The sequence below is a fragment of the Arctopsyche grandis genome, chromosome 4, assembly GCF_051622035.1.
Source record: "Arctopsyche grandis isolate Sample6627 chromosome 4, ASM5162203v2, whole genome shotgun sequence".
NCBI lineage: Eukaryota > Metazoa > Arthropoda > Insecta > Trichoptera > Hydropsychidae > Arctopsyche > Arctopsyche grandis.
In genome coordinates this window covers 26,449,488-26,467,525 of record NC_135358.1, presented here as the reverse complement: position 1 = coordinate 26,467,525, position 18,038 = coordinate 26,449,488, and the positions used below count along the sequence as shown (strand labels likewise).

Below are 18,038 nucleotides of genomic sequence, written 5' to 3'. Positions count from 1 at the left end.
TTGGAAAACTTCTTAATTAGCACTCGGATTAAAAATACATATGCTGTAAAATTATATTTCAATATTTAATGTGAAGTGTTAAGTGCTGCAATATATTACCTAAAAAGTTCTAAAACGAAGGTTATCTCTCGTTCTGAAGTATGCACTCTTTAAGTATGTGAGATTTTGTACTTGCAAAAATGGTAATCGATAATGGTTTTAAAGTTTGAGTTTCTTGGATGAGAGCCAGATTGCAGCTGAATTTGGCCTTCACCTTGTTCTTCTTGAACACATTATGAATTTCTAAGTGTTATATCGTCTCAGCACTGTTTTAAGTATTCATGTAATATGTATAACATACATATATTCATTCGATCTTGAGTAGCCAGTATGATGTATTGCTTTATATTTTGAGACACATTTTATGTATTTATTTCTGTATTAGAAAATTTTTTAAAGCAATTTTCTTCTATTGTATTGGTACATACATATATGCAGTGGCGGCTCGTCCATACGCACTGCGGTACTGCAGCACCCCCAAGGAAATTGAGAAAAATTTAATATTATTATATACATAAATTTATGTATGTATATTATATGAAAATATCAATATTATTAGTATTATTAAGCCTGCCCGCACACCGATACATCCAATAATGATCATACATCGCTGTACTAATATCAGAAAGTGAGGCATCGTTTATGATTTTGTGCAGTACGGTTTTCGGTGGAATATGCCGAGTGGGCGAAGGAGGGGCGGGGGGGGGCAGCTAGAAGCTTGGTCGGTACTGCACTCCCAACAGCACTATACACATTTCTTGTTGCGTTCACGCTCGTCACTTTTCGTCATTTCTTCTGCACCTTTTGTCTTTCCTTCTACACCACTTACACTTTCTACGTTTCTACACGTCACTTTAAGTATTTAAGATGGTATCAAAATCAAGAGAAGCTGAGCCAATGTTTTCATTTAGAACTTAAATATTCTTCCGAAAATACTGATAAAACAATAACAGATTCTACCAATTCACTGAATACAATTTTTTATTTTAGTCAGAACTTTTTCACAAGTTAATGCCGCATCTAGAAATTATTTATAACCAAATGCAATCTCATAGTAATATCGATGCATTTTCAATTAAAGAAAACTTAAAAAGTTTTACTAATGTCATTATACAAATATGAGATTCCAAAAATATGTGATGCATATATTATATGCATATATTTATCGCACATATTATAGAAGCCAAAAATATGTGTGATGTTATTATTAAGGATATAAAACAAAAATATACTTTTTCTAATCAATTAAAAGCTGTGCAGTTATTTAATAAAGGAAATTTTGAAAAGTACTGAAAGAAAATGCCAATGGAAGATCTACTACTAACCGTTGAATCATATCCAATGTTAGATAAAGAAAAACTTCAAACTGAATTAGAAGTGTTTTACTCAAGGAAAGAAATGCATAGTAGGTATTAATGATTTATTAATATTTTTAAACTACCTCTGAGCTAGAACGGTGTTTTTCATAAATAAATAGAATAAAGACATACGACATACATATATATAAGAAACACAATGGTTCAGGAAAGATTGACGGCTTTGTCTATGCTGTCAATTGAAAAAAAATGATGCTGAACAGTGAAAAATTTAACGAAAAGGTGATATAAATGACCTTTTTTCAAGGAAAAAAGACAGAAGAATCAATTTTATAATGAAATAAAATACATTTAATGTTTAATTTTCATCATTTTGATGTTAATAGTAAAATATAATCCAAATAAACATTTTTTTTATTTTTAATCAACCGCAGCACCCCCAGATATTTTATCCACGAGCCGCCACTGCATATACATATGTATATATATTTTAACAATAACACATTAAAAGCCTTACAAAGGCTAACATGCAAAACTTTAGAAATATATACACACATACTTATGTACATAAAATATAATATTTGATGAAAGATAATGCTTTTACAAATCAAAATAAACAGACGATTTAATATGAAAATTAATCTTAAAATATATATTATTTTGGATTCTTCTTTGAAGAATAAAGTTAGTTTTTTTAACTAGTTATTTCAAATAGTTATTGATTATAAAGCATATTTTGTAGAATAATATTATATATGTAGTATATAAAACGGTTCCACGATGAATGCCTCTGGACAAAACGACGAACTACATAACGACTACGAACTAAATGATAACGCTAATGATAATGATATGTATGTATATGTAGACGATTTAGATTCGTGATCTGTGATGATTGTAACATCTAAAATTCCTTTTGGTGCATCTTTTATAATTCACCAATGACATTATCTGGTGGTTCAGCAATTATTTTTTTAATTATCGACTCATTAATGAGATTGCAATCAGTATTTCTACCACAATTACTTCGATGTCAGAACATTCTACATTGAAAAAAAGCCATCCAAACAATTTTGCGCGATATTTTATGTAACTTATGTAATTGGAGTACATAACTGGAAAAACATATATGTACATACATAATACATAGTTGACTTTCAACAAAACAAAGTCAATCCTTATCTAGACTTTTTTTAAATTATTCCAGGAATAACACGTGCAATAAAGGCCACAAAATTTTTGTGGGTAAATGTATATTTCTTGCAATTTTTTTTTGTTTTAAGAAGAAACGATAATTGATTTTATCGCAAAGACGACAAAGTCCCGCTTTACAATAAATCATTAACCGTTTTCTTCGAAGTACTTTTTTCTATCTGTTGCATACAAATCGGTCATGGGTTGCTTTCGATTATGCAGATTTCATTACAATTAAATAAAATGTACGATACATGTTATTAATTTTAATTTGAAATGTCTCGAGTATGGTAGTATATGAAGCTAGAATTTTAAGGAAGTTTACTTCTCTTCTTATTTACGAAGCAATAGCGTAAATTAGGTATTTTAAAATCTTTAAGATCATATTGGTACTTTTAATAACTCATTATATTAAAATGATGAATCGAACGTACATTGAACATACTCTAATATTATGTAATTCCGTTTATTGTGAAAAGCATTGACATTAAAAATTTACAGTAAAAAATAATTAAAAAATTTCGATTATATTGGCTTATCTGATACTCATTTATTAATAAGTCAGAGGACGTGTATAGATCTTTCATCACACGTTTTATGGAATTCTTTAATAAGTTCATTTTTAAAACATATGAATGTCATATTATGTCGCGTTATCATTTTATCGGGGAAGTTGTGTCGTTCGCCGTTTTAACACCATATAAAACACGTCATTGTGAGATTTCTGGTCTAAATACAAAATTAACTATGTATGTAAATATGTACATACATATGTATGTATGTATATTAAAAAAAATCCAAATAATAAATCAATACTGTTTAGTTTTGTATATAATATTAAGATATATAAATTATTATTTTGAATAAAAATACCAATAATTTTATTTTACTACCGCCATCTATGTATAAAACTAAGGACAACATAGACGTCACCCTGATTTCAAATTTGCAAACTTCAAACGCGTCTTAAACGATATTTTATCTCTATCGTAATGGCGGAGGATCCATTTACTTATATTGATGACCAAAATGAGCAATATGGCAAAGTATGAAAACGATTGGATAAGAGGCAATTTTTTTCCTGAATTGTAATCGTAAGTGAAATGGTAAGGAGATTTGTAAAAATCTTAGCATCTAGCCTTCTATTCTTCGTCCATCGATTGTAATTCAATAGTCGGACGTTTTCCGGAAAAACTCTGCCGCGTATACGTTTGTGAAAATAGCTTAAAAAAAGTGTTAAATTATTGAAAGGACCTTGGTTGCACAAAACTAGCTGCACTGCGCAAAATTCGGCCATCTCCACGTGCCACCACCATAATAAATTCCACGACAATAAACTTGGCGAACCCACACGAGGCGATAGTGACATACACTTTATCGAAACGGTTATAAATACGTACATATCATGTGAATATAAAATATACAAATAATGTGTATATTTCCTCATATTATTTCTGAAAGTGGTACTCACGACATGTGTGAAGAACACGAGATGTATTTTTCTCGAGTGAAACGATTGTTTTCAAAAGTCCTTTGTGAAGCGTCTTTTCGACAAACGAATACAAATGCTCCAGTTCACACTCTGTGAATGTTTTAAGTTCTTGCATCACTACAAGAGTATGAGAGCAACTATGTACATACATATAGGTGTGAGATCTTAATGCATGTGCGCATGAAATGTTTAAGCATAAAAGATTCTTCAGTTTTCCGTTTCCTTTGAAAACGAAAAAACCTTTGAAAAGAAAAATCTCAAAATGTAAAAAAAAAAAACAGTACGTAAAAAATACATATATTTTCGAACGATCTTAATAATATACTTAAACTTATATTTACGAACCAGACTCTTAAAACATATTTTTCAATTTTTACTTTATTTTCTGAATATAATGTATTTTACATATGTACATATTCAAGTTTGTTGTTTATCTGCCGACATTATGTAGATGTTTCTTATTGTTATGTAATGTTCCGCTTCCTTTGAATTTATGTAGTATATATGTATATACATAAGTATGTATGAATCTTAAGAAATTTTTCTCTACTGGAGTAAACGCTGTTTAAAAACTTGAAAGTTTTATGCTGACCGCACTTCTTAAGCGAAAATTCATATTTAAAGTTTACCTTATTGGAGCTAAAATAACTGTCGATAGATCAGCAACAATTTTGTACATTTTTTAGGCGATATTTTTCTTGAAAATACTCAAGATACGATTTTACTAATTTCATAATTATTTTTCATATTATTTTTTACACAAACTTTTTGTTTTATTTCAAATGTAATTTCAAATATGTTTTTTCTTAATACTCTATCTTTCGTCAAAGCATATCGAGTATCAGATGTTTTACTTCTTTTGGGCACACAAGAGCGTTTCGTTCATTTCGTAGAATATTTTCTTGGACTCAATTTATATATAGCTGAATAAAAAATCGTTTAAGCGGTCGGAAAATTAAAAAGGCAACCATCGCAACGCCATTTCAGATTTTTTTTGCAAGAAAAACTCGTTTGACTCTACGACTCACAGTTTTTCTTTTATAATGCGGCTGTTTTAATTAGAACTTGGGAGGGTGGGGGTTGAAAGGCGTCGGCACTGTATTAAAACGGTGATGATTTCCCTTTTAAACAAAAATTAAGTTATTTTCCGAGACGACAGGTGGCGGACTATGGGGGTGGAGGTGGAGATGAGACGAGGAGTGGAGTAAAGTATTTAATGCAAAAAAGGAAAAGAAAACGTTTCAAAGAACATTTCGAACGACCCCTCTTCTTTCGTTTGACATAATTTCTTTCAACTCGTCTGGGAAGCATTGTTATCGCGTGAAAATCATTTTCACGCGTAACAAGAGGACAAAAAGAATTTTCACACGGTATAATCGAGATTTATTTGGACATCGGCGGAAAATTGACCTGATTCCTTTATTTCTTAAATCAATTTGTAATCTTCCGTCACAAAAATAAACCGCCAAACATAATCGATTAATTCGTTTATTTTCTTATCAAGTATGAAAGATATTTTCGTTGACTGACATTATTTACTGCTCAATTTTGTTGAGTTTAGTCGAAGCGTAACGTAAAATTGACGGTATAAAAACCAGTCTAGATTTATTTACGATAAAAACACATAAATCGATCATAAACGTATGCGTTATATACTATTTTTACCTATCCTATGTAACTGTATTTTTTTTTTTTTAATTTCAGAGCTTTCGTTCGGATACTTTGCGTTTGCTGTCCCAGGAGAGTGCGAAAAAAATACCAGCCAGCGCTTCGTTCCAAAGCTTCCCAGGTGAGTTAACACCGAAATTCGTACTGCTTTTTTGCTTATTTCACGTTATTGAATTTCGTCCTCATTGTATGTTTGTGAGTGTAAAGATGCGTTAAAATAGAAAGTTGGAAACGTGTCCGAGTCACAAATAAATGTTCATCCGTATACGGAAAATCGCACACTTATTCAATGAAATTTCACAAAGCATGCGCTCTAATAATTACAACAATAATTTTTCGGTTTAAAATTAAATGCGATTATTTTCCATTGAAATTATGCCCCTTCAAATGATGCCCAGCTTTGTAAGAGGATGACAGCGAACTTACTGAAATAAATTTAGCAATATACCCTCTATTCTCTCAATTTTGAAATCAAAATTTCATTCACAACTTCTTCCAATGTAAGGATTCTTTAAATTCGTCTAAAGAATCAATGTACCCCTGTATGCGCGTGTTTCAAATTATGAAATTGAGCTTATTCAGAGCATTTACCCGTAAATATTAAAAAATAATCTGAAAAACAAGTGTTTAATCGATATGATACATTAACAAATTAATTACTTTTAGTTGAAATATAATATAAATAAAAATTCTTTGATTTTTATAACCTAAAATAGTCATTGATACATTTCATGACTATCTATGTATATATGTATTTTTTCAATAATTATTCATTTTCAAATAAAAAAAATATTCACTACAAACTATTTCAAATAAAACAAATGATTTGAATTTGTTTCACTGCTTATATTTAAATGTAATGTTTGTAATACAATTATGTAAATAAACATTAGACATTAGACGTACTTTATTTGTACATATATACATAAATTAAATATGCTTCAGGAAAACTTGGTAAAGCTTCAACCAGTATCGATCAAATTCACACTGGTTAGCAATTGATCACTCACTGACTTGATCTCTAAAGTCATTGATGCGGAATGAATCTCTATTGTAATAAATTCGAACTAGATATTTACATACATAGTATTACGAACGGACGAAACATATACGATGATTCGTTTTATTTTTGTTTCACCGTGTTTTCTCATTGTTCTCCATGTTTTCTTTTCTCGTTAGGAAAGCCGAAGACGCGGGAACACAACGCGCCTATTGTTTACCCCCGTTTTAATTTAAGACTTTCCGTCGACCTTGCCCGATCAAAATGTTTATTGTTTATACGTGCTCGCCTCTTGTTTTCCCCGTGTTTCTTACTGTTTTTGAGGATTAAATTCGGCAATTCGGAATCCTTAAGTATACCGATATAGTATGTACTTGTTCCTGCGATATTATGTCGGAAATTTTCTGTGCTGACGTAAACCGTTGACATAAATCACGGATCCAATCAAACTTTGGCAACACTGACGCGTGCAAAGTCTCATCATTTTTTATATCATGCAAAGGGAAAATGGAAAAATGGGGTTGATACGTCGCATAAAAATCACACATTTCCACTTCTCTCGGGGGTGTGGACTTTTGCATATGTATGTATGTATAACATATTTGAACAGGTACGCGTTTTTGAAAGTGTCACCTTGAGTTTTATTAACGTCTGGTTGTGTCTTTCTGTCAAATAGTGTAAACAGATGAATGCAAAGAAAGCATACACTTTAAATATAAATTGAATTTTATATCTATAATGTACATACATATGTATGTTCATATTTGGAAATCATTGAAACATTCATTCGCTTCAGTTGAGTTTATATTTAAATTTAAATTTTTGTTCTCAAATTAAGAGTTGAATGAGTATTTTAATTTGATTAAAAAAAAATAGAAGCAATGGTATATGTATGTATGTTTGTAGTAGTATCGATTAAATTTCTTAGATTGCTAGATTTTTCTTTGCAGCATGCTCAGCAAATTACGGATCATGAAACATATTACAAAGGATAATTTGAGGAATTCAATTATAAAAAAATGTAGCGGAATCCAATTACATACATACATATATTTAAAATTTCATTTAACTTCTCACATACGAATAATTTTATCATATGTACATATGTATGTATGTACCTATATATTATAGGTATATGTATATTCAATTGCAATTAAAACATTTGATCAAAGTTTTTGCTAAATTATTAGAAATTTAACTATACATAGCTGCTTGAAATAAAAACACCCTACAAAATTTATATTCTTAAATTTTAATAGATACATAACGTAACACAATCCATTTCAGAAAAGTAAATTTTTAGAGGAAAAATATGACATAATTTACGCAAACATACCCAAGACATTCGATGACAGATCTCCCTTATATATATAGAAATATGAAAATTTTCTAACGGTAAACTATGTAAATTTACAAGACTAAGATTTAAGAATTTATGACTTATTATATTGTATGTGTATACAATGCATTGTGAACATTTATAAAAATTGTAAATTGATTTTTGGGCTTTTTTAAGCACTAAAATAAAATAGTATTACAAATATAAAAAAAAATAGCCTTAATACCTTACAATAGAACAATATAATTTGCAAAATAATTTGGTGATTACCATATTGCGTATAATCAACTGAGAGATCGTGCGTTCAATCCCTTGCCCAGTGTTGCTGGCCAGACCTTGGATATTTTTGACTCCAAGTTGATCATTTCTTATCAGAGTGTGCCAATTTCTCTGATATCATTATTGAAACGGTTCCAAACAAATTGGCAACCTGACCTTATTTATCCCCCCCCCCCCAATCTCATTTATCACCATATTCGAATATAATTTAATACGAGCCAGCAGCGTGGCTCGGTCGTTAAGCTTCTGCTTAACACTGAGAGGCGCCGAGTTCGATCCCTTGAGCTGACCTCGATTGAAAAAGAATTTTTCTGAGTATATCTGTAATGCTGCTGGTCAGACCAGGATTTGTGACTCCTGGTTGATCGTTTCCTATCAGAGTTTGCCAATTTTCTCTGATTTCATTGTTGAAACGATTCCAGATTAAAAATTGGCTAAAAATCCTTCCTACCCACTATGTCACCACTATTTGAGTATGATTAATGTAAATATTACAATAAAAATGTATGTACAATTCATAGATGTCTCGTTAATTGTCGAGTTTGTCAGTGTCTCGTAATTTAGCGACTTATGTATATAATAAAAAATGCTGTATTGTTTGTAATTTGGCCAGGAAGGCGCATTGGGGTTTACCTGTAATGCCTTCCTGGTATGAAATAAAATAAAATAAATAAATAAATAAATAAAACAATAATTTAAAATTTATAATAATAACGTTATAAATTCATATAAAGTACATGTGTTCATATTTACAAATTTGGGCATAGGTATTGGTTTGGGGGCAAAACCCGCAGTGTCACTAATTTAAATACATATAAGAATGTAATGTGACGCCTTATGACCCTAACATTAAGATCAAAAAAGGCATTTGATAAAATATTTCAAAAAATATCACCATTAAAATATTAGTTCAAACACCACATAAGATCTTTAAATCTTTGGTTTATCCCTATCACCTAAGAGGTTTTGAATTAAAGTTTGTGGATGAATTTTGCGGTTTGGGGGTCATGTTCTCAAATAATTTTTATTTTAAACGGTACATTGACAATATGTGTTTGCGGGCCACAAAAATGCTGGGATTCTTACTACGAGTTAGTAAACCTTTTCAGAGTGCGTTGGTGCTTAAAATTCTTTATGAATCATTAGTACGTAGCATTCTAGAATTTTCTTCCATTATATTATGACTCATTCATTGAATATTGAGATAATCCAAAAACGGTTTCTCAGATAACTTTATATGAAATTGTATGGTTATTATCCTTGGATATATACTAAGGCATTCCTATTAGGGGTATTTGGCTTCAAATCATTGGAGTCACGTCGTGTTATGTTTCTGGGAAAGCACTTTTTACGCTATTAAATGGGATAGTACACAATCTCCAGGTTCTTAATTAATTTAAGTGATTTGTTTTCTCTTCCTGTGGCTCGCACAAATATGTTGGAAATCTCTCCAATATCTAGAGCGATATATCTGCTCAACCAGGTTGTTGGTGAAATTGTCCTCTTCAATGTAAACAGTGCAAAACTGGTTGAATGGTTGTTGAGCAACGGCAGTGGTTGATTTTATCAATTATATTTACTAATCTCTTCTTACTTTCACTTACAATCACTAGTCAAACAAAATAATTTGGGCTCTTATCCGATCGTTTTCATACATTGCCATTTTGCTCGGTTTGGTTATCAATATAAGTGTAAATGACGTCCGCCATTACGATGGTGAAAAAACATCGTAATAGACACATTTGAAAATACTCCCTCGTATTTCTTCCTGACGTCTATCTGTCACATTGTTCTTTCATATTCATCATTCACATCGATAGTTTTAGCCTCTTCTTACATTTCGCCGCCATCTCGCTATGTCAGATTTATATTGTTTAAACGCCTATAAGTTTTTCTTTTTTCACTCTATGTGTATTTTTCGATCAATATATAACAGGTTTTTATTATTATGATTAAGGATATCATTATTATGATGTTATGATTGTATGACTAGCCACGGTGACGCGTTAGAGCTCTCTATTATGACACTGTGGCTAATATGTATGTTAAAAATAAACTAAACGACAATTTTTTTAATTAAATTCAATTTAAATAAAATATTAAAACCATTCCATGTTAGCGTTATATGTCTTGTAAAAATACTTACATAAAGGGGAAAAAATCAGGTCATTTAGGACCAACGTGCGTCGATTACATCGATCGCCAAATTAAGATAACCCTTTCGCGTTGTCCTTGGTCGAAATTAAACAGGAGTTAGGCCGAAAGACAGAGATACGAGGGGGGGGTTTGGGAATTGTATAGTGATAGAGGGAGAGAAGTATGTAGCTATGGGTGAGTTAATTGCGCGACCGCGAACCGACGGTTGGCCGCGCCTGAACGGCTCAACTTTGAGGCCGGGAAAACCCTAACCGCGTCGGATCAAACCAATACATCAACAAGTCTCCTCGAGTTTTCAAATTGTCCAAGTCATCAGAAATCAATTTAAAGTTTTCACCACCACAACCGTCACCATTCCACCACCTCCAGCCAGCCTCCGATGGTGTATTGTTGGCCTTTCGACACGATGAAAAATTAACTGGACCAAAAAGAAAATAAAATGCCGAAAAAATACAATGATGGAATCGAAATTTAATCGATATTATAGTGCATATTTACACTAAACCAATGCTTCGAATAAAAATATGATAATTTTACAGTATACATATAAGAGGATATTTGTGTTCGTGTTGGAATCCGCCGGTTCGACTCCGAATGAGAATTTATACAAAGTTTGCGATTTTTATCGATTCATTCATTATGTTCGGTTAGCGTTAGGACACACACACACACATATTACCGTCTTTATATGGATATATAATATAATGTAGTGTATGACATCTAAGGAAACATTTTCTACCGTTGGTGTCTGCCTGTAATGATTAATTTTAGTAATTAGTACATATTTAATGAAATACCAATAAATATATAAATTAATTATTTGTAGGTTAATCATTAATTACTTCAATGAATTAATTTAATAATTAATCAATTACTTTTTTAATTATAAAATAGTGTGTTAAGTCCTTCTACACCGCGCGAATCGCCGATAAGCCAATGCCAAAAAAAGTCAAAAAAAATTTGAGTGCTCCTTGCTTTGAAAAAGATTTATGAGGAAGGAACGGTTATACTTTTAAAATATTATATATGAATTAAAACAATAGTAGGGTAAAAATAAATAGAAGAAAATCGAGAGGCGGCCAGGCTTGTCATTGTTAACAGTCAGTTATTAAATCAATATACTATATATGTATATGTACATATTAGAACATGTTCTCAGGCATACGATTTTTTTATTTCAAATTTATGATACACTTAACGGCTTCTTTGAATAGCAGCTCAAAAAGTATGTTCAGTGTTGACTCATTTTTTGACTAATCCATACAAACTAGCCGGTAAAAGATTTTTTTTTTTTCTAAATTCAACTAACATTAAACTCATTATATTTCGGTGCTACCTGTAGTACAAATGGTCAAATTTTGACCAAAAACCTATTAGAACTGGTTTCAGTAGTACCGGTATTGGAATCTTCGCGTATGACGAAACTATTCGACATATTTAATATCACTTTGATGTTATCAAAAATATTTTCATCTTCCTAATACTATCTTAATCTTAATACGTATGTATATGTACATGTGATGATAATTATTAAATTTTTATCTTATTTATTAATCAAACGAAAGTGGGATTTTTTCCTTTTAGAAAAGTCAAAAATATTGGAACCACACAATTTTTTCCACACCATTGAATTATCACCTATCAAGCTGAAAATTTTATATTTGTATTTTTTATGTACTGACTTAGAGTTGAAAAGGTTTTGGCTAGAATTTGTAAATCGGAAGTAGTATTTTTTTTAAAACAATATTTTATTTGACAAATTATTTCTGTCTTCTTGATATTTATTTGTTTTGATGCTAAATTTTAAACAAAATCCTATAAAAGTAAATTTTGTATTGAAAATGCTCTCATAGCCGGTATGCGTGAACATGTATTTGTGTATGTTTCAATTTCGAATTTTGTTTTATATACTTCTTATATTCCTAAAATATGTAGATAAAGTCGTGGGTTGGTCACATCAGAATTTTTTTTTACTTTTAATTTTTACTAATTTTTTTTTTTACAAAGCTATATACTGCGATGTATAATATACATATAGAAAGGTTGAAGTCTTTATGGAAAAATAAAAAGAACAGCTGCTCAAAGTGGAGTACATAAGTGCATAATGGCTGACGTCAAAGTTGATTATCTCCAATAATTGTATTAGGTGTACGTATGTACAATGTATTTAGAATTTTTATTAGATTTTTCCGTGTTTTATTTTTCGTTTATTTCACTTCTCATACAAATAAATGGTCTCTAAACTAAATTTACAATAGCGATGAAATTGTATCACACGAGCCGATTGATATTCGACTTATATTGAGTATTTATCACCTGTCGTTAAAGCGGACAGTTTAACTTCGACGTTAAACGAATTTTACGACCACCACCGTACAGCGCAATTATATTTTACAAGTTGCACGCGCTAACCCCTTGAGTGCCTCCAACCTCCCACATAGATGGGTACAGTGGGTGGGATGTTGTTCGGGGGAAACTTCGTTGAAACTCGCCGTACACTAATTGCCTTGAAACTTGGAGTGCAATTATAAATTAACTGGATTGTTTTTGTGTGACAAAAACACGGATGTATAATAATAATAATAACAGAAAAATGGATGCGGTGTTAAGTCTCGCGCAGATGAAAAGCAGATAACTTCCTCGGTTAAATTAAAGTACAATAAGAGCGTGCTGTATTTCTGTTGACGGCATTAAGCTCTCGGGGAAAAGCAGCTTTAAAATTCATTCATGTGACTAATTTAAATTTATTTTATTTTTACATTTTTTGAATTGTAATAAGTGTGTCAATTACATAAAAATATGAATATTAACATTTAATAAAATAAATTTAATTTTACAGTGATACAATAGACCGAGTTTTAATTTTTTTGGAAGCCAAAGCCAAAATTTAGACATTTGGATGATTTTTGGATGGATGATATTGATGAATCAAAAGTCATGGCTAGACTGATTTACACAATAGAATAGAAGTTAACACACACGATGAATAGGATTCTGTTCATAAAATAAAGGGACTTTGAATAAATTTCCTGCACCAAAAAAAAAATGTAACCTACTTTATTTCAAATTTGAAAACCGACACGTTTTTTAACCGTTATTGTATGTATATGATACAGTCGAAGTGTATTTTTAGTTGTTATTCTAAGTCCGCTTTAAAGGTCAAGGAATTTAACCCTTAAAGCCCTCAACATGGGGCCACCACCCCCCCCAACGAATACAGTCTAAGAGACCCTTTCGTCGGAGAACGAGACGGTTGTTCATGAATATCGCACAAGAACAACCCCACATCACTGTTCTAATAAAAAATACCACACTGTACATAACCAAGTACAAAATAAACATCAACGCATGAACACATAAAGCGCGCATGCGTTAGGAAACAATACCTGAAATGTGCCGTGTGAATGCACGCACACCTCAAATAAACATTTAGTTGTAATATATTCCAACTGGTAATCATATTCGAATACAATTCAACTGGTAAAATATAGCTCTACAAGCGCAAATACGCTTTCAACAATGTGCGCCAGTTATAATATAACCAGTTGAGTTTTGACAGCTCTGATATTTTTAAGAATGCTTTATAGTTCAATAATGCGTTAATATTTGCTAGATATTACGAATAAAGGTAATGAGTACCGTATTACGATAACACTACGAATTTGTTCAAAACAAAAATGTGACTTTCCAACTCAATTTACTAATCGAGTGACGTTTTACTAAAACCTAACCTCTCCATCTAACTTATAGTTGAGCTGTATTTTCAATTGGAATGTAATTCGCAATATAAATCAACTTACGTGGGTTAGACGGAATATATTCCGTATAATCAAAATATATTACAACTGAAAATACACTTCAACTTGGTACTAAGTTAGATGGAATATATTCCAACTAGTCACAATATATTAACTGGAAGATTCACTTCAACTGTGACATATCTATATTTATACTAACAATATAATATTGTACATACATGTTTGGAATGCTTTTATGTCTAAAATTTTTAATATTAATTATGTGAGAAAAGTTTTGTGGTAAAAGATACTAATCTTTGCTTTAACTTATTTATTTATTTATACTTTGTGATTCCGTTATGGGGTTGCTCCTGAGCGACATCTATAGTATTAAACTTGTATTTTATAAAATTTATACATTATAAATTTTGAAATCATATTCAAGTAGTACCGACATAGTGCTTAGGATTGTTTTTGCCTATTTTATGAGTAACCGTTTCAACAATGAAACCCGATTAATTGACAAACAAAAATGACAAATATCAAAGTTATGCTACTGGGTTATGATTTTAAGTTTTTAATTAATTAAATTAGTGAATCGATACGTTTCTCAGTTGGTAGATTTATTAAAGTTATATAGAACTTGTTCAGCTTTGCATCAAGAAATAAAGTTCATTACAGGAAAAACTATCCTGCTGAGTTAATCAAGAGCGCACCACTCTTAAGTTGCAACTTGCAAGTTAGTAACATCAAGAAAGCGAAGAAATTATTATATTATACACATATAAAATTTTCATATAATCGTGTAATTTATACGTTAGTCTACAATGCTGAAACGTGAAAATAATAACAACACAACGTTTAAAAGGTTTTATGACTGAGCACATTCTATGTCCATTTTTGCGTTCGACTCTGACCGTGAACGACTACCGGCCATTGTTTGCTCGCAGAAAAGGATTTTCTGCCTTCGGTTCACGGAATTTTATTAACTTACTATAGACAATGGGGTATGTACGACTTTTCAAAGGAAAATTTGCAATTCGGGTCGTGCGATTTTCCGCTGAATTTTCCGGCGGCGTCAATCTGACCGCCATTTCCGTCGCCTCATACCTATTATACGTAAATACAATTTCGGACTATCAATTTTTCCGCGAACGCAAAATTTAATCACACACCACCTGTCGCGAAATAGTACGTTTCCAATTTTCAAACTGCAGTGTGAAAACGATTTTCGAACACGTTTGATTTGTAAATTTGTATATGTGTGTGTGTGTGTGTGTATGAATTTTTTTTGTTCTATTATTTTATTATTTTTTGTTTATTTTTAAACTTTTCAGCGCTTCTCATCGAGATACTACTCGAACTGTTCTCTACACGGTATCCAGCAAGTTCGGCAAAACTCCTGCGAGCAGACTTACATCTAGCAGTTTACTTCCAAGTTGTTCCACATCGCCTCTACAAATCATCGCCTCTTGAACATTTTCGGTGTTTAAATTTTAAATTTCCTATATGCATCAGTGTGTACTTTATTTAAAAATTAATGAAATTTTTAAATATACATATGTACATACATATACTTGCATATATTCAAAAGTTTCTAGATGCACATTTCTCTAACAATACGAACAACAAACACGAGCAGCCTCAGTATAATTCAAATTCCAAACTCGCTTATCTTTAACTTTGACTTTAACTTTATTCGTCCTAAACTTGATGCTCTTAACTGTACATTTTAATGAAAATATTAAACACTGGTTCCATTTAATCAATCTGAAACTACATAAAATAATTATCTGAATAAATATTTTTTTTATTTTTGTGTATTTTATTGTAAAATAATTTACATTGAAGTAAAATAGCAAATAAAAGCTATGAGCATAGAATGAAATGAATGAAAATTGCTTATTGAAAGTTATTGTTTTATATTATATTTTACACTGAATTTGAAGGGCTTTCAGAACGCATACGATACGTTCCAGAGGCGAAATCCATTTACTTTTCCTTTCGATTTCCTCTTCCTTATTTTCATCAAAAATCATGTTCCGGCTACAAAATAACAGATTTTTCTAGCACTTTTCCTCTAAATTAAAGGTACGTCAAAGGAGAAGCCATCCAAAGAAATAAAAATGCCCAATATCTCTCTAAAATTCACACACATCACCCTTGTTCTAGGTGTTTAATTCTAGCACGGAGCACCCAACTTTTGCCACCAGTATTGTTGTCGTCCTCTTCCGCATTGAAACAGCATTAATCCATTTTTAATCCAACTCTTCTATTGTCATTCGTACGTTCAATAATCAACAAAGAGAATACATACAAATAAACCACCTTAATTCGATTTCAACACACGCCACAATCGAGTTGATTATTTAACGATTCGAAATGTGTATTTTTCCAACAAGTAATAAATAAACGATATCCTCATGTTGTATTCCTTTTGGTGTATAGGCAAATGTGGCGTCCACCATTCGACTATCATCGCATTCTTAATATTTATTATTATATATTTATAAACATTCCTAATTGCACAATCACAGTAAATAAAAATCAATAATATATAGTTTCCTTTGTATTTTAAATCCTGCCTTGTATTTATTGGTATATTCACAATTTCTTTACGTTTTCATTTATTATTCAATGTTGTGCTCTTGTAATGCTAGTATCATATTACTTACTCTTGTAGAATTATGTGCGTAATTTTAATAATATATTATCTGTATTAACAGGAGATTTACAATTCACAAGGATTTGGAGAAAAATGAGCACACGAAATCGATATCAAGTTAGTGACAAAAATTTTAATTTAATAGTCACAATACATCAATCATTCTAAAACATGTCAAATCTGCAATTTTAAAAATGAAGACTAAGATTTTGAACGGTTTAGTTAAATTTTGAAGATAATAAAATAAAGATTAATATTAACGAAGATATCTATTGACTGTCTTTTATCTCCAAATGACATTGCATATTCTTTAAATGAACTGTAAATCGCTCTGTATATTAAAATTAAATTTTAAGATATTTTATATTTAAACTGTCTTTTATGATATTTTCCTAGTGATCAATCACTGTTCAATGAAAATTTTACGTTTTACATACACTAAATCAATCGACAGCAAATCAAAAATACACCAAATAATAAATTTAATCAAATTTCTAGTGTAGATATACGTTTTAACGAATTACGAATTTTTCCACCAAATTCAGTAAAAAAAAATCGATTTATATCTCGGACACGATTTATTTCTCAATTAAACTATTTTTTCATTATCAAGCTGTTTAAAGAAAGCCAATGGTGTTTTATTCGTACATATATTATATTTAAAAAATCACTCATATTTTCATTATATATTTCAAAATAACTATGTATATCATTTCACGTAATTAAGATCGCTCGGAATTCTTCATTAAAAACTTGGTTAGGATTTGTCTCCAAAAAACATTTTTTTTTACTCCTAATTACTACGCCACTCACATTACCAACACGTTCAAAGATATAACATGCACACATATACGAACCAACATTATATGTATGTAACAATTTTTGAAAGGCAAACTCGACAAACTCTCAAGTGGACGTCACTGAAAACGAGCGCTTCAACAAGTTGCGCGAGTTTCGTCTTTCGGTCGAAACTCGAAGTTACGATACTCTCGACAACGTACATACATAGTGGACTCTACATATATATCTGGATGTTTGCGCACGTATACACAATATTGTTCCACGCGCCCTTTTATCGGATTTGCCGTCGACCGGAGGACGAAGGGGCTGAAAACGGGGGATGGGACGGGGTTGGGCAACGTAACCCATCAA

The 18,038-nt window shown here is 31.1% G+C and overlaps 1 protein-coding gene across 1 annotated transcript in view; it reads left to right on the top strand.

Annotated features, from left to right (window-relative positions):
* Positions 1 to 15,645, top strand: part of LOC143910272 (dopamine receptor 2-like) — a 98,472-nt gene extending 82,827 nt beyond the window's left edge. The window contains exons 2-3 of the mRNA XM_077428671.1: positions 5,746 to 5,830; positions 15,559 to 15,645. Of these exons, the coding sequence (XP_077284797.1) occupies positions 5,746 to 5,830; positions 15,559 to 15,645 (172 nt within the window). The remainder of the gene's footprint in view (positions 1 to 5,745; positions 5,831 to 15,558) is intronic.
* The last annotated feature ends 2,393 nt before the right edge of the window (positions 15,646 to 18,038 follow it).